At 38.3% G+C, this 23027-nt stretch overlaps 1 protein-coding gene across 1 annotated transcript in view; it reads right to left on the bottom strand.

Annotated features, from left to right (window-relative positions):
- The window catches only part of TM4SF18 (transmembrane 4 L six family member 18), a 41711-nt gene extending 34326 nt beyond the window's left edge, over positions 1 to 7385 (bottom strand). Inside the window, exons 1-3 of the mRNA XM_008159002.3 lie at positions 7370 to 7385; positions 1745 to 1827; positions 1462 to 1655 (exon numbers count right to left, since the gene is read on the bottom strand). Coding sequence (XP_008157224.1) covers positions 1462 to 1638 — 177 coding nt within the window. The 5' untranslated portion in view covers positions 1639 to 1655; positions 1745 to 1827; positions 7370 to 7385. The remainder of the gene's footprint in view (positions 1 to 1461; positions 1656 to 1744; positions 1828 to 7369) is intronic.
- Between the last annotated feature and the right edge of the window lie 15642 nt (positions 7386 to 23027).

Raw genomic sequence — 23027 nt, 5'->3', positions numbered from 1 at the left:
TACCCAGAGCTCTGCGACCCTCACTTATTTTCATGTGTGTGTCCCCAGTGTTTTCCCATCTGTGTATATTTTACATAGTTGCAATCATAATTTATTCACAAGTTTATTATATCTTTTTTATTCACTTACAGAATGTTCATTTTCCTTTTGTTAGATCTACATCATTACACTTTACATCACCATATAAAATGAATGTATCACAGTTTATTTGGCTACTTCTATGTTACAATGCTTCTATGTCCTATTACAAATACTGCTGCCACAAACATCTGTGGATACATCTCTTTCCTTATTTTGGATTATTTCCTCAGAATGAATTCTCAGATTTAAGATTACTGACTTGGAAGACAGAGCATTCTCATGAGTCTTAATATATCATTTCAAATTCATCCAAAAGTTTGCATTTATTTATAGAATGACTGCACCATTTATTATGTACCTATCATATAGTAGTTTTAATAGCAATGGGTATTAATATTTTAAAGTTTACTAATTTAGTATGAAAAATAGTAACAAAATGAAAACTATTTTCTAACATAACTATTCAAGTATTATAAAAATTAAAGCCCCACAAAGATGTAGAGATAGATTATAATGGATTTTCTTTTAGTTATTGGTGGCATAGTAAGCTTACAGTGTAAAATGTGTTGTTTTTAGTATTGATATGACCAGGAAAAGCGTCTTTTCCTCTGAGTTGCCAACATGATTTATTTTTTTTTTAAAGAAGAGTCATCAGGAAAACACTCATGGGTTCTAACGGTGCATAATTTGATTTAGTTTTAAAAAATACTTTACATTGTTAGGGGTATAATGTCACACTATTTAATGATGAAACCGCCTATCATTCGATAAGTATTTATAATCACAATAGTCACTGGCTACCTACTACAAGTCAGTCTCTGTACTGAGCACTTCACACATGAGATTTTATGCAATCTCCACAACTACCCGAAAACTAAATGTCATTATCCCCATTTTCCAAATGAAGACAAGACACTGAGTAACTTGGTCAAGGTCTCATGGCACAAATGCAGAGCTTAGATCTGAATGCAAATTTGTGTGCATCTTCAAGCCTGCTTTTCTGTGCTGTCTTAGTATCAAGCTAGATAAATTGTGAGTGCAGATAGAAAGTCTTTCTGGAAAAGAGCAGTGCCACTAGGGATTAAATGGCTTAAGTTGACACACAGAGTTCATGAGGACACAAATATTTCTATAGGCCAGTCTCTCAAACTTTTATTAGGACCAATTTCCTGTCCTGCCAAAGCTACAAAAATGAACAGCTAACCAAAACACAAAGCTGCTCTTCAAGTCTCAAGCGACTACCCCCCTCCACACCCCCAAATCCCAAACCCAGGATTAGTAGAACAATTTTACCATTATTGATAACTTTTAGTAGGAACAAAACAATCCTTAGTAAAAACTTCCCCTTTTGTGATCCCCAGTCTCCCAGATCACACTTACCATGATACCTGAGAAACAGATTCCTTCAAAATACCACACGTAGTTGGTGAGTTTGCTGCTGGATGCATAGGAAGTTTGCCCATTTGGGAAATACAATAGTAAATTCACAATTATACTCCAAAGTGCAAGCGGAATCAGCAGACCACTTAGGCAGCCTCCACATTTCCGAGACCCCATTTTACCCTGCTCAGAACCTGCAGGAGATTATAAGAATGTAAAATTACATAAAGCCTGTTTTCATCCTATCTGCTCCCCCAACCACCCCCCTTATTTTTTACATTACCTCCACTTTCTAGGTCAGAGTCCTTTACTTCCTATTCACGAGGAGCCCAGGATTCAGACAGGACTGCAGCCCACAACCTCTCCCTGCGAAAGAGTGGTTTACAGTTTGGAGAACAATAGATAATGATCTAAGACTGAAGAGCTGAGTTGGTCTTCATCCTGTGCCAGAGGAATGCGGTGTTTTTACTGCTTTTAAAATAAGTAATTTTCCTTTGGATTAGAGCACTACAGACTTAACCCTGAGTACATGTTAAGAGGAAGTCAGAGCTGGTGTTAGCATTGAGTCTAGCAAATTTCATCTAACAGTAGAAAGGGATTAAAGAGAAAACTACCAATGGAGCTTATACTAGAGCATGGTAGGCATGTGGTGTGTTTGCTCAAATGTCCTGTCATTTTATACTGTTTTTAATTCAGTCTTCTTAATTGTGGGCTCCCTCTTCAGCAAGCATTATTTAAACGGCAGGGGACAGAAAGAAAACAAAGGCTGAGAAAAATAAGACATCACAGTGGCTGAGTTCATTGTCACAACACCATGAGTTCATGTCTATTTCCTCTACCTCTCTGAAAAACAATAATAGGGATAAATTCATATTTTTCTTACTGCTTAGGAAACGGGAATGAGTAAAGTTGGGCAATTTGATTAAGATTTTGTGAGTAATAAGTTTGAAACAAAGATTTAAGAATACTTCTTCCATATTATTGTCCTAAATTTAAAGAGCCACAGATCCCCTCTGATTATGGTGATATGAGGAGAGGATTGAGGGAAGGAATCTTGGTGCTAACATGTTAGAAATGATGTAGACAGCAGTGGTAAGCATTCAAAGATTGCCTGACCTCATTGCCAACATTATTGGTAACCTCAGAATCTCAGAATCCTGCTTGACTTCACTTTCTCAAGTCTCAACTGTCTCAGTGTCAAATGGGAATAACATATGGTACCTCCCCCACAAGGATAATATGAACATTAAATGATATTATGTGTGTAATTAAATGAGATTATCTCCTCTCTGACCCAGAGTTCTGTATTATGAACTCTTAAAATCTTGCTTACAGAAATATTTAATTTGTTGTTGTCCTCCAGAAAATATTACTAATAAGAGAATAAAAACTTATTTTTATAAATATAATTCTAAATTGTATTATACTAATACTTTTTTTAAAAATTGAGATACTTGGAGCCACTTTTGATTCAAACAAAACAAACAAAAGAAACCAGCCGCCTTGCACGGTGACAATGCCAGCGAGGTTTCTTGGCACCTCATGATGGATGTGCCTTTTTTCCTCTAGTGTTTTGAGCAAAGTCTCATCATTAAATTTTTCCCCCAGGGACACAGAAGCAAACTAAAATAATTTTTACTACAGCCCTTGCGATGATAAGGAGAGCAACAACATTTTTGGTTGAATATTTATTGAGCACCTCTGTGCCAGGTACAGTTCTAAGAGCTGAGGAGAGATCACTGAATAAGACAGTCCAAAATCATGGTCCTTGTGGAGTTTACATTCTACTGTAGGAAAGACTAACAATAAAAAAGTGGATAAGTAAAACATATAGCTTATCAGGTAGTGATAAATGTGGCTCAAATCAATCAGGAAAGGGCAACTAAGAGTGCTAGAGAATAAGGATGAGGATATCATTTTTAAAAGGGTGGTCAGGGAAGACCTTCCTGAGAAGGTGACATTTGAGCAAAGATCTGAAGGAAGTGGAGGGTGTCAACCATGCAGAGAATTTGAGAAAAAGCATTACAGGCAGGGAGAACAGCAAGTGTGCCAAAGCCCTGAGGTAGAAGGGAGCCACAACAAGGAGACCATTGGGGCTGGAGCCAGGTGAGGGAGAGGAAGAATAGTAATATCTGAAATTAGTTTTGAGTAGAACAATGACTTGATATGTTAAAAGGATCACTCTGGCTGCTGTGTTGTGAATAGGTTGTAAGGGTATGTGTGAAAGAAAAGCGGTGAGTTTTGAAGCCATTTCAACAATCCAGCCTTACCATGAATGATAGCGAATCAGACCATGATGGCTGTAGCAGAGATGGTGAGATACGGCTGGATTCTGTATGTATTTTGAAGACAGAGCCAAGTATGTGGTGACAGATCAGATTGAATGAAGAAGAAGAGAGGAATCAAAGATAACTATGTAGTTTGGGGCCTGAGTAACTGGAAGAATGCAGTTGTCATTAACTGAAACGAGCAAAGCAGTGAATCAAGTAGGTTTGGGAGGGGGAAGATGAGGTGGTCAGTTTTAGGCACCCCACATATTGAGGTAACCTATTAGAAATCCAAGTGGATATGCCAATTAGGCAGTTGGATACACAAATATGAAGCTTGGGGAAGAGGTCTTCGATGGAGTATTTAAATGCTACTTAAAGCCATAAAACATTATGGAAATGAGTATGGGTAGAAAAGAGGTCTGGGTCTGAAGACTAAATCCTAGGCAGTATAATAAATTGAGTTTTGGGAAATGAAGGAGCTGAGAAGTGACCAGTGAGTAGGAAGAAAAACCAGGAGCTTATCCTGGAAGTCCAGTTTCTAGTTGAGGAGGAAGTTATTGACTGAGTGAAACGCTGCCTACTGAGTAAGTAATATGGGAGACCGGAGCACTGGCTACTGGATTTAGCAATGTGAAGGTCACCAATGACCTTGAAAAAAGGAGCTATAGTGGTAGGATAGACATGAGGGTATAACTGGAGTGGGTTCATGAAAGAATGGGAAGAGAGGAATTGGAGACAGAGGGAAATAACATTTTGGAGAGTTTTGCTATAAAGGAGAGTAGAGAAAGGGGTCAGTAGCTGGAGGGAAAGTGGGAGTCCAGAGGAAACTTTTAATGAGAAAAATTATGGCATGTTTGTATACTGATAACAATGTTTTTGTTGTGGGTGGGGCAGGGATGTGTAGATTGACAACCTGAGAGAGAGAGAGGGAGAGATAGATAGATAGATAGATAGATAGATAGATAGATAGATAGATAGATAATAGATAGATAGATAGATAGATAGATAGATAGATAGATAGATGATAGATAGACAGATAGAGAATGACTGAAATAGTGAGTGCCCTTGAGTAAGTGAGAAGGGGTGGGAGTGTGTGCAGAAATGGAGGAGCTGGCCTTAGACAGCAGTGTGGGCAGTTCAGTCCTAGTAACAGAAGGGAAGACAGAGCATATGGGAAAGGAGGTAGTGGGAACTTCTGATTGCTTCTGCTTTTTTCAATGAAAGAGAAAGTTTATCAGCAGAGAGAGCGAGAAGATAGGGAGAGGGTGTTAGAGATTTGGAGAGAGAAGAGAAGGTATGAAACAGTTGCCTAAGAAAGTTGTATGGTGAATGATCTAGAGAAATTTGGCAGGATTGCTAGTAGGCACTGAGGTCCCCCTTGAGGTCATGAATTCATGGTGACACTGGGAAGCACTGTTGAGTGTTCAAGTTCAGCTGCAGAGGTAGTGAGAAAACTGGAATAAACCTGAGACTTTGCAAAGCAAGTACCATGAAGAGAGAGGGTTAAAGGAATCAAGAATATAAGAAATAGAGTGATTATAATGATAGACTGTGGGACTTAATCTGAATAAGGACATGAGAGAATGTGAGGAACAGCAAAAAAGAGGGTTGGGTTTGCAGACTGTTACAGTGTGGTTTTAGGCAGCAGAGAGAGAAAGAAAAAATTCAGAGATTAAGAAGTGGGATCTTCAAATTTGAGATTAAGATGTTTTATGAATTGGTGAATACAAAGTTTAAAGGTAAGTTATAGGCTGAATTGTGTCCTCAAAATTCATATGTTGAAACCCTAATCCCCATAACCTCAGAATGTGACTATATTTGGAGATAGGGCCTTTAAAGGGGTGATTAAATTAAGTTGAGGCTGTTAGGGTGGGACCTAATCCAACCTGACTGGTGTCCTTATAAGAAGAAATTTGAAAATAGAGAGCTGGGGATGCCTGTGTACAGAGGTAAAACCATAGGAGGACACAACAAAAAGGTGGCCACCTGCAAGCCAAGGAGAGAAATCTCAAGAGAAACCAAATCTGTTGACATCTTGATTTTGTTTTTATAGCTTCCATTACTGTGAGAAATAAATTTCTGTTGTTTCAGCGACCTAATCTGTAGTATTAGTTATGGCAGCCCTAACACACTGATACAAGGTGTAACCATGGGCATGACTGGCTGAGTGAGGTAGGGTGGACGCAAGAGGATTGGAGGAAAGGAACTGACAGAGCTGGGTATTGGAATGAGTATTAAAACCAACAATTATGACAACGGTAGTTTTTGGAGAAAATGGCTACACTGGAGAGCCAGGTGCTGAACTCTTTAAGGAGTAAAAAGAAGCAACCTTGAGATGGAGTGAACATGAACTGAGGGTGGGAGATGACAGCAATATAACCCAGTAGTGAAATTTACATTCTCTTCTGCCAATACTCAACCATCTCCTCTCTCATCAACTTTTAAGCAAAGCTATTCACAATGCTGAAAATGTTTGATTTGGCTTTCAGTTTTTCTCACCTTAAAATTTCTTGTCATAGTAATTCTAACAGGTCTGACATGAGGAGAAAGGAGAGAAGAGGTTGATCTCTGAAGAGGATAATTGGCTACCAAGAAACCAAGAAGCCATGTGTTTTACTAAACATATTTGCAAGCTTCTGGGAGGGTATAATTGAGATTTCATGGAGTTTTTATTGCTAATAGTTTGTTCTTTGGAGGGAAGTAACTAAGAATACCTTTTGTTAAAGTTCATGTGGAGGGAATCACTGAGCATTTCCCATCCTGTATTAATGATTAATGTATTCAATTGTAGCTTCCAGGAATTTTCAGTATCAGTGAGGTGAGCTGTCACTGCCAATCACACCTCCCTCAAACTAATTATGATACATTGGCATCTTTTGTGCTGGAAGCTTTAAGATACATTGAAAACAAGCAAAAAGTATTTTCACATGACATGAAGGTGAAGGCATTATTAACCTCATTTTGAATGTGGGGAGAAAATGGTTCCAAGAAAAAAATTTAAAACTTGCCCAGGAACTAGAAGTTAAGCCCAAGACTTCCATATTCTTTGGACTCTTCCACTATATTCACCACTGTCTGGTACACTTTTATGCATGAACCCTCTCTTCTTCATTGCAAATATTTATTAAGTGTGGGTATTCTGATTCCTACAGTGTTATTTTGAAGACACACTGGTTTTGGTGGGAGAGATATATAGTTGGCGATTAGCTAGATAGATTACTGATGTCTTCTGTGAAGACAGGGTTGGGGAAGAGCAACATGCATGGCTAGTATTCCCTAGTCTTGATCACATTCTAAAAGATGTCTCTGGTGATGTTTTCATGTCACAGGCAGTTATGAAGGCCTGTCATTTGGAAGACTGTTTAGTAAGGGTGACAGAAGAGAATAGAGAAGATGATAAGCTGGAAACGTTGATAAAACTGTGGAAAGGGGGATTAAGCAATTTTCTTGTCTTTGGTTATCCCATTAACAAAAATATCTAATTAATTCTTCCTGGGCAACTAAAAATTTTGCTTAATTTCATTCCTAAGAAAACTCTTTTTTAATATGCCTGCTTATAAAAACTATACTCATTAAAAGCACTTCTGAAGTCATTTGTCTCCAGTAAATTCCCAATTTTCTTGCCAAGGAATTCTTACTAAATCAGGATTTTCTTGCTTGTCCTCCAGGAACCGGGAAGAGTCACTGGGTTTATGCTCATTGGCTGTCCCTGGCCTTGACTTCCCATTCTCTCCAGCAGAGCTGAGGAAATCCGCAGGATGCCTGCTATCAGGAGACAAGGTGACTCAGGAGGAAACACTCCACTTAAAATAGTCTTGGTGTGCAGTCTCTGAGTTACTTTAAAATCAGAGCTAAAATATGATCCTGAAATTAATCCACAGGTGATGTGAAGTGGAGAAGAAGGAAGTATCTGAAAGAAATTTATCAAAAAGTTTGCCACAAAGACAAAAGTTTGAATGCAGCAAAAGCTAACCTTTGGAGAGAAATTTCACCCAAGGAGTTCAGTGGGTGAACTGTTATTTACTCCACTGATCATGGGCATAAAGTGGTGGTCATGGTTCAATCTAGATACCCACTGGTAGTGCCTATTTCCTTAAAAACACATTAGAAAAGCAACAGTAGAACAGCTGTGTAAACAGAAATGAACCATTGGGGTGAAGAATCCTTGATTTTTGTTTTTATAATTCTTTCTCTAGAATTATCTGGCCCCAAATGACTACAGTGCCACTAGACTTTAGGTCCATCTCCAACTTAGGTAAATATCTAGCATTTTGCCTATTGAGAGAAGGGAAGGAGCATACAACTCATATTTAAAGCTCCTCAAGCAATAGTCCATATTAGGAATAGACTTGTCTTGCCTGCCTTTTATTCCCTTCTCCCTGGCTCCAAGCTCTCCAGAGTCCATTTATTTATTCCAGCTCTTCACAGTGAAGGACCGAGGAGCTGCATTCCATCATTGATTCTTTAAATGTGTTTTGAACAATTATTACCTAGCAGGGAGGCAAATGAGCCATTTCTTGCCCCCAAGATGCTATGCTTAAAGTCTAGTTGGGGAAATAGAAAAGTTCAGCCAAAAGTTTGTAATACAAAATGTTGAATCTTCAATAGATTTAAGTAAAGGTTTTGTGAAAGTACAGCAGTCACAAGAAACTTGAATGGAGCTGAGGGTTTACGGGAGATTCTTTGGAAAGGTGGGGACAGATCTAGTCATGGCAACTAGCTGGGCAAACTGAGATTCAAGCAAAGTTAAATGTTTACTGATACGTAAGTGCAATGTATGACACTTGATTGTTTGGAAAACAATACATTGAAATACATTTTGGGGACAATTAGAAAAACATGAAAATAGATAGACAATATTGGAAGGTTGTTTTAAATTTATTTTGGGTGTAATAATGGTATAGTTATGAAGGAGGTTGTTCTAATTTTTAGGAGATATACACACCTGAAATGCATTTAGCAAGTGGTTTAACAAAAATATGAAATCTGAAATGATTTGGTGGGAATGTAGACTGGTGCAGCCACTGTGGAATACAGTATGGAGGTTCCTCAAAAATTAAAAATGGAACTGCTTTATGGCTCAGAGATTCCACTTCTGGGAATTTATCCAAAGAAACCCAAACCACTAATTTGAAAGACTACCCCTATGTTCATTGCAGCATTGTTTACAATAGCCAAGATTTAGATACTTGAAAGCAGCCCAAATGTCTATCAGTAGATGAGTGGATAAAAAAAGCTGTGGTACATTTACACAACAGAATATTGCTGGGCCATAAAAAAGAAGGAAATCTTACCCTTTGTGACAGCATGGATGGACATGGAGAATATTATGCTAAGCAAAATAAGCCAGTCAGAGAAAGGCAAGTACCATATAATTTCACTCATATGTGAAATCTAATGAACAAAATGAACTAACAAGAAAAATAGAGACAGACTCAGATAGAAAGCAGGCTGACAGCTATTGGGAAGGTGTTGGGGGGCTGTGTGGAGAGGGTGAAGGGCCAGCGTGAAAAAGAAAAAAAGAGAAAAAAACTCATGGACACTGACTGTAGAGAGCACCTGAGAAGGCACATGAGCAGTTCTTTAATTATTGTCAGCTGAATCCAGTGGCATTGGCAGAACCACGTCGTGGAAATACACCTTGCCAGAGGCAGGAGTGTGGTCAGCCTGACCTTCAGCCCAGGCACCAGGGGGTGGGTTTCGTTGTCTAAATCCAGCCAAGCACCAGGAATGAATATGACTTGGGCCCACCCAAGAATGCACATAATCTCCTTTGTCTTGACCTTTAGTAAAACTTCCTGGTTTTTGCTGTATAAAATAAAAGCGCTGTATTTGCTCTGGGTCCCTGACTCTCCATCAGAGGATAGTGGTCCCACCCAGTCCCAGCTCTCCCTACTGTATTTGTGTCTGTCTCTTTTGTTTTCTCAATCCCCCATCACTGTTACTCAGGAACCGGACTGCTCTTTAGCCATGCTGGATGTGGAGAAGAGAGAAATATTTATATCTGGCACCTGGATCCAGGGACCTGAATATTGGGGCACTCTCAAAAGTCAGGCGAGGGGCATGCTCCGAGAGTGCGCACACAAGGAACTCAAGAAGTAAGGTAAGGAACGTAAGGTGAGAACTGGGTGTAAAACATGGGATATTCAGGGTCTCAGGAAAGAGACCGCTACTCTCAAATGCTTAAAACTATGCTTAAAGCTAGAGGATGTTCTGTTAAGCATAGTCAGATTCTTGATTTCTTAAGTTTTCTTAATGAAACTTGCCCTTGGTTTCCTGAAGAGGGAACTGTCAACTTTCAAATGTGGGAAAACGTCAGAAAGCAGTTGCATGACTGATACACAGCAGAAGGTCCAGAGAAGATTCCTATTCCTACATGGTCTTTAATTCCTCATTGCCTTGATCCAGCACAGGAGAGTTTAAGAATGTCTAAGCAGGGTGTAGCCACAGCTTTACAGCTTACAGTGAAGGAGTGAAAATCTCTAAAAATACCACTTCCCCCCTCTACCTGTCACTCCTGCAACCACTGTCGAGAGCCTACCTAATAAATATTTACCTAATAATTATGAGCAGGAGCTACAGTTTGAGGCAGAGCGGGACAAGCATCACTGTGAGTGGGATGACTCAGATGATAAGAAAGGTTTTGCTTGCAGCTGCCCAGCCTTTATGGCTGGATGCAGGCTCTTGGCTGAAAGTGAAAGCGATTTCATATTTCATTTTGCTGTAGGTTCAAACTACTTGTACTGGGCTGAACCAAGTAGAAAGGATTAAAGGAATTTCTCAGCAACCGCCAATAATTTTTTATCTTAAAAAATATTTTTCTTTCCCTCCAAGGCCACCAGAAACTCTTAGCTAGTTAAATTTCTTTCTATGTGTCTGTACTGTAACTTTAATTGGCTTTTCTATGCTTTATGATTTTATTGTGCTATGTTAAAATTTTAAGATTCTAAGATTAATTTGAAAGTGCAAAATTTGTAAAAATTGCAACCCAGGGAAGTTTAAACAAAGGCTAGTTAATTCCAAGCATGCCTGTGATGCATAAACTCATGCGGCCAGCCCTGGGGATATGAAGCATGTAAATGGATGAGCAGTACATCTGGCCGATAACACAGGCTCTAAGAAAATTCCCTTGACAGAAGGAAGTAACAACAACAACAACAACAATAAAAAGTGCCCCAGCCCATTGACTATTAAGTCTCATTTTTTGCCATGTTTTTACTTCCCAGTCCATCATTTGAAATTTGGGTATATTAGACATTTTTCACAATTTAGGAGTACGTCTGGGATTTCTGTACTCGTGAAGAGATAAAGGCTAGATTAAGAGAAATGGCACACCCCAACCTATTTTGGGTGGCTCTTGAACTGAGCCCCATATCTCTTCCCGGATGCTATAGAATAAACCCCAAGTCTGTTTTTCTTTAAAGGATGGCAAAAAATGACATAAGGAAAATATACAAGCTGTACTTAGGCAACAAGATTAGTGTTTCCTTAATAATGGGTAGTTCTTGAATAATAATGGACTGCATTCCAATGTTGCCTCACAGGTCCTGGGACACTCCTGTTTTTATAAAGGAAAATAAAATAAAATAAAATAAAATAAAATAAAATAATACTTTAACATTAAAGCCACTGAAAGTCAGTAAGTTATCTCTGTTACAGAATTTTCCAAAGAAAATGCCTTGGGTAATAATAATTGGATTTAAATTCTCAAAGTTGTTAAGGCAAAATATACATAACTAAAATGAAAGGTATATGGAAAAGCTTTTTCAGTGGTAATTATATATGAGTAAACATAGTTTTCCAAAGTCTTTGGTAACTTAAAGACTTTGGAACATTGCTAAATTAAATAATAAAAATTATTAAATATCTAGGTATTTTAAAATGACAAGGTACTGAAATATCAATCTGAGTTCGCCTCATATGAAAGATCTAGAGGATAGAATTGAATATATTAATTGAATGTGCCTTGTGTGTGTTTTTTTTTAAATATATCCAAAATTTAGAGATGTGAATATGTTGCTAACCTGAGAAATGCTAGGTGTTTGGCTTGCCGGCTAGAGTTTGAGGCTTCTGCAAGTTTGGAGTTCAGGTTAGGTTGGGAGAAATTGTATGGTTGTGATGGCAGAGTGGATGGAGTGTGGAGGTTCATCTTTGAGAGGAATGGTTCTTGTGTTTTCTCTGGAGAAATTGCTAGTTCAGAGTGTATTGTGGGCCTTATGTGTATTGCGTGTGGTGGAATTTCAACCTAGAATATAGTATTTTGTTGGCCTAATTAGAGGATAAAGATTAATTCTGTGGTCTGAACCAAATTTTTAATGTTAAGACTAGTTTGAATTTAATTGATGTCTTTTAGAAATAATTATAAAAGGTGTATAATATAATCTTTGGGTTATGTATATTTGATAGTCTTTCCAAGTTAAATCTCAAGGCTTTAACTAAGAGATAGCTTTGGGACATTTCAAGGGCCCTGGAATGATTCAAGGCTTTATTCTCTCCTCTTAAAAGAAATATTTCTGAACTAAATTAGGCCAATCTAATATACTTTAAATCAAGTGGGAGGCTTTATCAAATACAAATTAATAACTGTGTTCTGTTTAAATACATATAAGCAATTGGTTCTAACAAAGTCCACAGTAAAATTTGCAAAAAGAATATTGTTTAAAAGTAAATTTAAAAAGGACAAATTTGAAAATCTCTTCCATTACTATTTACAAAGTAAACTAAAAAGTTATTATTTGGGCATTAAAACTCACCATTAATGAGACACCATGAAGAAAAAGAAAGTTACTTTTATTTGAGATGTATGCATTGCAGTATTGGCCAGCATGTTTCTCTTCTACTAGTTTTTCTGAAAAGAAACCAACTTGGTTGTTTTATTTAAAAGAAAGTAAAAGTTTTTAAAAGAAACTCCCTAAATGTGGCTTAGAGATTGCTCTAGGAAAAAATACAGTGGGAAATGCCCTTCAAATACCTAGGAACTGTACTTAAAAATCAATATATTAGGCCTCAGAAGGTAGAAATATGAAAAGGTTGCCTCAAGACCTTAAATGACTTTTAAAGGTTATTAGAGGACAATACGTAGTTAAGACCGTATCTAAAATCTCTACAGGAGAAGTGACAAATTTATTCAATATACTTAGGAATCCTAAGAAAGTTTTTATTAAGTGTATGCAAAGACCTACAGAGTCAATTTTCTAATTTAGTGACTCACATGTAACAACAGTTTGCAACCACCTAAAAATATATAACTGCCAAGCAGCTTGGGGAAATCTAGTAAACCCTGTCTTCCCTAAACCAAGGACACTTAAAAGTCAGTGATTTACATTTTGCCTCCCAAACAGAGGGTAAATAGCTTATGCCAAAGTAATAAAAAAAAAACTGATAGCAGAAATCCAATTAATTTCATTTACTGTCCACACCCTAGGTCAAATAAAGTTCAGGGGAACTAATAGTGGAAGGTTACCAGAGACTTAATATTATCGTAAAGACTTGTCTGTCACCTGGAGATTACTCATTATGGAAGCATTTTATCCGTATTTGTGCTGATATTGAACAAGCCTACGTTCAGGGAATGGTATTAGCTGCTGCATTAAAAGAGATGTTGTACCTCAGGCATTCACCATTTTTACAGATGGATCCAGTTCTGGAAAGGCTGGATCTACTGAAGCAGGGAAGCAAAGATCCTTCAAACCCCTTATATTTCAGCACAATGGGTAGGAATACAAGCTCTTATTTATGCCTTGACAAATTTTGCTACAGAGCCCATCAACCTATAGTGATAGTGCTTATGTGGTAAGTATGGCCAAAAATTAATGAAACAGCTACTATAGGGCACACTAATTCGGAGGAACTCTTTCATTTATTTTTCAGCCTTCAAAAGGTTGTTTGAGAATGACAATTTCCATGTTTTATTGGCCATATTAGATCCCATTCTGGCCTTCCAGGTCCCTTGGCTGCAGGTAATGAGGAAGTAGATCTCCTCGTTGCCTCAGTGGAGGATGTCACTCCATTTTCCATGGCACAGACCTCGCATGCCCTACATCATCAAAAATGCCTCTGCCTTGTGCAAGAAACTCCATATTTCCCAAGAACAGGCTAGCCAAGTGTCAAGCAATGCCTTCAGTGTGTTATACACCTCCCTGTGACAGCATTAGGGGTAAATCCCCGAGGACTTAAACCTAATCAAATCTGGCAAATGGATTTCACTCATATACCTGAATTTGGCAGATTTCGGTGGGTCCTTGTCTCCATAGATACATGCTCATGCTTCATTTTCACCACTCCCCAAACAGGGGAAAGTGCAAAGCATGAAATTAACCACTGCCTAGCGGCGTTTCCAGGCATAGGACCTCCCTTAGAGCTAAAAACAGACAATAGATCTGTATACGCTAGTTCTGCTTTTCAGCACTTTTGTCAGCAATATCAAATTTGTCATAAAACTTGTATCCCTTACAATCCTCCAGGTCAAGCAATAGTGGAAAGAGCCAACCATACTCTTAAAATACAATTACTAAAACAAAAAGGGGGAGATGGATGTTATGTGTTACCTCAAAACAAACTCAGTCATGCTCTTTATACTTTAAATTTTTAGAATTGTGATGTAGAAGGTTGTACAGCAGCCAGAAAGGCATTGGGCCTCCTATACAATAGTCTTTGCTGGGTTAGTCTGGTGGAAGGATGCACAAACCAGGCAAGAGTTTTACCAGATCCAGTAATGATGTAGGAAAGAGGTTGTTTTGTATCTTTCCAGAAGGAGCAGCGCAGCCAATTTGGGTGCCAAAGCATTACGTGTGTCACCACAATGGACCCAGAGAAGCACCTTGTCCCTTTGTTCAAAAGACTGAGAGTTGCCCCAATGACAGCAAAGTGGAAGAAGAATAAAACATATACTATGCAAGGGACCGAGGTGCCAACATGTGGTCAGCTGAAGAAGTCAACAACTGCAGCCCAGCTGATAGCAGAAAAGCAAGAAGTGGAAGCTAATCCCTCAACCATGTTTCTGGCTATGCTAGCATTGGTTAGCTGCCAGTCTTATGCAAAGTCTTGCAAAGCCAAGTCTGAGGTTTTTGAGTAAATATACACCAGCAGCAAAAGAAACTTTCATTTAGTAGCTAAAAATGTTAACATGTCTGTAGTTTGATTTCTCTCTTATTGCTGTGTTGCATTGCCATTGTTTTTGTTATTATTTTAATAGCCAGAGTTTTGCTGTTGATGTCCAAGTTTTAAAATGATAACATGTCTGTAGTTTGGTTTTTGCATTGGCATTGTTTGCAATTGTTTTAATATCAGAGCTTTGTTCTTGATGTTTACGTTTTACTTTTATTATAGTAGCTTAAAAACAAAAGAAGGGGGAGATGTAGAGAGAACCTGGGAAGGCACATGAGCATTTCTTTAATTATTGTCAGCTGAATCCAGTGGCATTGGCAGAGCCATGTCCTGGAAACACACTTAGCCAGAGGCAGGAGTGTTGTCAGTCTGACCTTCAGCCCAGGCGCCAGAAGGTGGATTTCATTATCTAAATCCAGCCAAGCACCAGGAATGAATATGACTTGGGCCCACCCAAGAATACACATAATCTCCTTTGTCTTGACCTATAGTAAAACTTCCTGGTTTTTGCTGTATAAAATAAAAGCGCTGTATTGGCTCTGGATTCCTGACTATCCATCAGAGAACAGTGGTCCCACCCAGTCCCAGCTTTTTCTACTATATTTGTGTCTGTCTCTTTCATTTTCTCAATCTTCGTTGCCCCTATTCAGGAACCGGACCACTCTCTAGCCACGCTGGATGTGGAAAAGAGAGAATTATTTATACTGACAATAGTATGGTGATTGCTGGGGGAGGTGGAGGAGGGTATGGGGGGATAAATGGTGATGGAAGAAGACTTGACTTGGGGTGGTGAACACACAATACTGTGTACAAATGATGTGTTGTGGAATTGTGCCATTGAAACCTGTATAATTTTGTAAACCAGAGTCACCCCATTACATTCAATAAAAAGGAAAAAAAGAGTGGATTGAATTTTAAGGCTCATTCTTTTTTCAGTTTGAAGGATGGATCAGAGTTTGAAGGTTCTGTAACTAAGAGATCACTCCAGAGACAATTGTAATAATTCCCCTATATATAAAGAAGGCCGAGTGCTGGTAAGGATGCAGAACAACAGAAATCCTCATTTGTTGCTGGTGGGAATGGAAAATGGCCCAGTCACTTTGGAAAACAGTTTGGCAGCCTTTTACAAAGTTAAATATACACATACCATATGTGGGAACCATGCCAGAGGCGCCTGATAGTCAAGGCTAATTAAAGCACAGAGGCCTTGTTGTCAATATACTGGACTGTCCAAGGCCACTCTGCACCTAGGCTAAGATACCATACACAGCTGCAAGGCCACAGCAATCTCACAGTAAGCTGTGCCCTTCTATAGCCAAATGATTGATGTCACTGTTGGCAACTAGCCTTCTTTGTCTCTGGAATTACTGACTAGCTAGTGTGAGAAGCAGAGGTGGTAGGACAGAGAATGTAGCTCCTATGTGTGCAGGAAAGAGGAGAGCTCAGACGCAGCTGAGAGCTGGTACTGCCACAATGTAAGGCTAAGAGCTTATAGAGAGCTCAGATATAGCTACCATGTTAACCAGAGTGCTGGACAGGAGAGACTGGAGAAGCTGCTGCACCAGAGAGCTTAGGTACTGCTACAATATGAGGCGGTGAGTCTAGGGGGCAGCATGTGGCTGCTCAGATAATAACTGTAGATACAGAGGTTAATGCTACTATGTGGGAAAAGTACGTTAACCAGCCAGTGTCTGGCTACCTGCCTGTATGGACTTTGATGTAAAGAAATGTTTTGTCTAATGGCTATATGGCCATTGGCTTCTGCAATATAGACTCATTCTTATATACCCACAATTTCATGGCTTCTCCATCTAAGACCTGATGTCCAAGAAGGTCCAACCTCAGGGACGGGGGCTTGGGCCCAACACCTGTTACTAGTGAGCAGAAGATAAAGAAGAAACTTGGACTAAGTTCCCAACAGTTAGTACAGTGGGCAGGGTACGAGAAGGAACTTGCCCTGATGTAGTCAGGAAGAACTTAGAGAAATACATGGACTCAGCAGCAGTGCTAGTGCAGGGCTCTAGCTCTGTCTCTGACACCATACAACCTAGCAATCCCACTCCTAATTATTTACTTAAGAAAAATGAAAACATAAATCCACACAAAGACCTTTACAGAAATGTTCATATTCACCAAAAATTGGAAGTATCGACTGATAGATAAATAAATTGTACATTTATAAATGGGATGTTATGTAATGAAAACGGAAGGAAATATTGATATTAGAACATGAGTGAATATTGAAAGCCTTATGTTTAGTGAAAGAAGGCAGACTGCATACTATGATTTCATTGCTATGATGTGCTGAAAAATACAGAGCTATTGGTATAGAAATCGGATCAGTGGTTACCAGGGGCTGGGGTTGAGGGAGAGTTGACTACAAAGGCCACAAAGAACTTTCTGGAGTGGCAGAAATATTGTATACAGTATTTTATTTGTGGTGGTGATTACACAACAGAATACATTAGTCAATGCTATACCTTCAAAGTGTGAATTTCACTGTACAGAAAATGTATCTCAATACAGCTCACTTCAAAAAAGGAGGGGGAGGTGAGAGAGGGGTTGGGAGCTGGATGAGAAGATGAAGAGATTAAGAAGTACTAACTGGTAGCTTCAAAATAATCAAGTAAAGTACAGTATAGAGAACTTAATCAATAATATTGCAATAACTATGTATGGTATTAGATAGGTGCTAGCCTTATCAGGGGCTTAATAAGTTATATAAGTGACTGATCACTAGGTTGTATACCTGGAACTAATATATTGAATGCAATTGAAAATTTTAAAAAAAGAGGGAAGAAAAAGAATAATAGGACTTACAACTTACTGGATAGAGAATAGGGAGAGGAAAAGTAAAAGATGTTTTGATGATTAAGAAAACAGGCATACTGCCCTAGCCAGTTTGACTCAGTGGATAGAGTCTTGGCCTACAGACAAATGGCCCTGTGTTTGATTCTGGTCAAGGGCACGTACCTTGGTTGCAGGCTCCTCCCCGGCCTGGGCCCTGGTCAGGGCTCATGCAGGAGGCTACCAATCGATGTGTTTCTCTCACATCGATGTTTCTCTCTGTCTTTCCCTCTCTCTTCCACTCTCCCTAAAAGTCAATGGAAAAATATCCTCAGGTGAGGAGGAAGAAAGACAAAGAAAACAAGAAAGAATGAGAGAGAGCAAGAGAGCGAGTGTGAGGGAGGAAGGAAGGAAGGAAGGAAGGAAGGAAGGAAGGGCAACAGGAATACCAAAAAAAGTGGCGATGGCAAGGGATAGCACATGATACAGTCATTTAACTGAGGGAATGAAATGCTGAATCAAGTTATATCTGGACTCCCAGAATAACTCAGATATTTGAGTGTATTCTGACTGTTCAGAATACACTCAGATATTTTCACCTGTTTTTATGGTATTATTTTTGTGCCAAGTTTGTCACTATATGAGGAACATGTTATTAACTTTTAAATGTGTATAATGGATTCTCAAAAAGAAATTTTACTCTGGGACATATAGAGGAAGTTTTTGTGTGTGTATATGTGCATGGGCATGCCTGTCTCAAATAAACTGATGATAATCTTCCTTGGGATATGTTTTTCACTGATTTTACATGTTCTTTAAGGAAGTAAAATACATGCAAAATGATTTCTTAATTCTAATTAATAAAAAATATTTCATTTAAAAAAATGAAGAATGCCTATAATAAGGTGGCAGCACTAGGCATGCAGATAGTTTGGAGAGAATTTAAGAAGGTAGGATCTTTTCCAGGATGTGATTTTTCAGATAAGATATGCTTGCACATGAGCATATGAGCCAACCAAATAAGAATACTATTACAGTATTTGTGGAGAGAGAAGACTGGAAATAATTTAATTCCCCATTAATAGGAAGTTGATTAAATATATTTTGACATATCTACATAATATGGAATAAAATAAAGCTATATGTGCTATTATGAATTGATTGCTGAGTTCAAAAAACACTGTACAGAATATTACTATTTATGTAACAAAAAAGGTGTATACACACACTCCTATAGGCAAAGAATATCTCCAGAAGATTATGACAAGAAGCTGTTCTATCTTCTATAATTGAAACTTTGTAGCCTTGAGCAGAGGCCAGGGCAGGCCAGGGCTGCAGGAAGCTTGGCTTCCTCCATTGCTGGGGGCAACTCAAGCCTCCTGCTCTCTCCAGCTCCGTGACTGCTGACATTTTTGTTGGGATTTATTTATCTTCTATAATTGAAACTTTGTAGCCTTGAGTGGAGGCCAGCGCAGGCCAGGGTTACGGGAAGCTTGGCTTCCTCCATTGCCGGGGAAACCCAAGCCTCGTTTTCGCTCTGTGGCTGCAGCCATCTTGGTTGGGTTAATTTGCATACTCACTCCTGATTGGCTGGTGGGCATGGCTTGTGGGCATAGTGGAGGTACATTCAATTTGCATGTTTCTTTTCCCACTGATTTTTAAAGAGTGGAAAGGAGGGGTGATGTGAGATAAAGAGAGAGAAAGAGAAACATTGATGTGAGAGAGACACATTGATTGGTTGCCTCCCACACATGCCCAACTGGGGTGGGGATCAAATCTGAAATCCAGGTATGTGGGCTTGACCAGGGATCAAACCTGGAATTCTCTGGTGAGCAGGCAGATGCTCTAACCACTGAACTGCCAGCCAGGGCCACATTTCTTTTTCACTTAACAATATATCCTGGAAATAAGTCCATATGAGTTTATAAAGTTATATAAAGTTTATAAAAATTTTTGTTATGACTGCATGGTACTCCATCAAGTAGCTGTAATGTAGATTTATTAGTGGCTATTTGTATTGATACATTGTTATTATTACAAATAATATTGTAACTTTGCTCCATTGGTGGATATTTCCTAGAAGTTGCAGGATATCTTCCTTTTAATTTTTCCTCCACACTCTGACTTATCTCTCTCACCTTTGCTTTCTCTCCATCCTCCACATGCAATAGTAACTTGCTCCAGGCTCACTTAGCTACGAGTGTCTAGGAGATCAAGCTACGAGTGTCTAGGAGATCAAGCAATGCTCACTTAGCTACGAGTGTCTAGGAGATCACCAGAACCACGATTCCCAGCATTCCTGGTGCTCCCCACGCTCTCAGCTTCTGCTTCTGGACTGAGGCCCCTCCCCTTCCCTACCTCCATGCAGCCAGGTGAGAATACTGGGCTCACATTGCCAGGGTGACGCCGCCAACGTCTCACCCCAGCCACCATGGGCACCACCATCTTTTTAGTGGAGTGACAGTTAATTTGCATATTATTCTTTTATTAGATAGGATAATGAATTCACCAAAAGAGAAACTAAAAATAAATCCCATTTACCATATGAACACATGCTCAACATCATTAATCATCCTAGAAATGCAAATCAGAACAATAATGAGGTACTATCTCACACCTGTCAGAATGGCTATCAACAAATCAACAAATGACAATTGCTGGTGAGGACATGGAGAAAAAAACCCTCATGCACTGATGGTGGGAATGCAGAATAGTACAGCTGCTGTGGAAAACTGTATGGTGTTTCTTCTAAAAATTAAAAATGGAACTCACATTTTACGCAGTAATCACACTCCTAGGAATATATCCCAAGAAATCAGAAATACCAATCAGAAAGGATATATGCACCCCTATGTTCATAGCAGCACTATTTATAATAGCTAATATTTGTAAACAGCTTAAGTGCCCATCAGCAGATGAGTGGATTAAAAAACTGTGGGGCATATATACCATGGAATACTACACTGTTGTAAAAAAGAAAGAACTCTTATTATTTGCAATAGCATGAATGGACCTGGAGTGAATTATGCTAAGTGAAATAAGCCAGTGAGAGAAAGTTAAATATCACATGATCTCACTCATTTGTGGAATATAATGAACAACATAATGAATAAATAGATCCAGAGACAGAGAAGCATTGAACAGACCATCAAACCTCAGAGGGAAGCATGGAGAATATGGGGTGGGGGAAATAAGAGGTCAACCAAAGGACTTGTATGCATGCATATAACCAAAACCAATGGACACTGAGGTGGTGGGGACATGTCCTGGTGGGTGGGAGTGGTCAGGCAGGGGTTGGTGGAGAAAAAGGAGATGTATGTAATACTTTAAACAATAAAAAATAAATAAAATAAAATAAAGTAAAATAAAATTGACAGTTAAATAAAAAGCTTACCAGACCAAAAAAAAAAAAATGTTAAAGGAGTACATTACCACCAAATAAAAAATGCAAGAAATGTTAAAGGGACTGTTTTAAGAAATAGAAGAAAATGAGACAGAGGGGATCATAGGCATAAATAAAATTAAAATGGTAATAAATAAATACCTATCAATAATAACCTTAAATGTAAATGGATTAAATGCTCCAGTCAAAAAATATAGGGTAACTGAATAGATAAGAACACAACCTATACTTATGCTGTCTGTAAGAGACCCATCTCAGAACAAAAGATACACAGACTAAGAGTGAAGGGATGGAAAATATATTTCATTCAAGTCGATGGGAAAAAAAAAAGCTAGGTTATCAATACTCATATAAGATAGAAATGACTTCAAAACAAAGGCTATAACATGAGACAATAAAGGCTGCTACATAATTCTAAAGGGAATGTTTCAACAAGAAAATATAAGCCTTTTAAACATATATACACCTAACATAGGAGCACTCACGTACATAAAAAGTCTTGATGGCCTTTAAGGGAGAGATTGACAGCAATACAGTCATAGTAGGGACTTCAACACTCTGACACCACTGGATAGAGATTCCCCACAGAATAATTAACAAGGAAACAGGCCTTAAATGACACAGTAGATCAGATGGATCCAATGATATTTACAGAACATTTCACCACAAAGCAATAGAATATACATTCTTCTCAAGTGCACATGAAACATTCTCAAAGATAGACACCGTGTTAGGACACAAAACAAGCCTATACAAATTCAAGAAGATTGATATAATATCAACCATCTCCTCAGATCACAATGGCATGAAGTTAGAAATCAACTACAATAATAAAAAAAAAAACAACCTTAAAAACACTCAAATACATAGGAGGCTAAATAGCATGTTATTATATAATGAATGGGTTACCAATGAGATTAAGCAAGAAATTCAAAAGGTCCTGGCAACAAATAAAATGAATACACAACCACCCAAAATCTATGGGACATGGTGAAAGCAGTCCTGAAAGAGAGGTTCATAGCATTACAGGCCTACCTCAGGAAACAAGAAAAATCACTAATAAAATAAGGCTACAACTAAATGAATTAAAAAGATAACATCAAGAAAAGTCCAGAGAAAGTAAAAGGAAGGAATTTGTAAAGATCAGAGTGGAAATAAATGATATAGAGAATGAAAAGACAGCACAGATGATCAATAAATGCAAGAGCTTGTTCTTTGAAAAGATAAACAAGATTGATGAACCTCCAGTCAGGCTCATCAAGAAACAAAGAGAGAGGACACAAATAAATAAAATCAGAAATGTGGTAATGTAAAAACAGATAATACAGAAGTGCAAAAGATCGTAAGCAAATACTATGCACAACTACATGCCAACAAATGGGACAACCTGGGCAAAAAGGAGAAATTCTTAGTAATATACAATCTTCCAGAACTCAATAAGGAAGAATCAGAAAACCTGAATAGGCCTATAACAACTGATAAAACTGAAGCAGTAATTTAAAAACTCCAAGCAAACAAAAGTCTTGGACCTAATGGATTTAAAGGTGAATTTAATCCAATATTCAAAGAACGAACATATATCCTCCTCAAACTATTCCAAAACATTCAAGAGTAAGGGACACTTCCAAATTCTTTTTATGAAGCCAGCATTAACCTAATTCCAAAACCAGGCAGGGACATTAAAATAAAGAAAATTACAGGCCAATATCCCTGATGAATACAGATGCTAAATCCTCATAAAATACTAACAAATCAGATCCTGCAATGTATTAAAAAGTTCATACATCAAGATCAAGTGGGATTTATTCTGGGGATGCAAGGATGGTACAATATTCACAAATCAATAAATCTGATACATCACAAACAAACTGAAAGATAAAAACCACATGATCATATCAATATATGCAGAAAAAACATTTTACAATATCCATCCCCCCTTTTTGATAAAATTTCTCAGGAAATTTGGAATAGAGAGATCATTCCTCAATATAATAGAGGCA

This window comes from Eptesicus fuscus, chromosome 3 (genome assembly GCF_027574615.1).
Source record: "Eptesicus fuscus isolate TK198812 chromosome 3, DD_ASM_mEF_20220401, whole genome shotgun sequence".
Classification (NCBI taxonomy): domain Eukaryota; kingdom Metazoa; phylum Chordata; class Mammalia; order Chiroptera; family Vespertilionidae; genus Eptesicus; species Eptesicus fuscus.
Note: the sequence above shows the minus strand (reverse complement) of the source record. Positions and strands in the feature narration are given on the sequence as shown.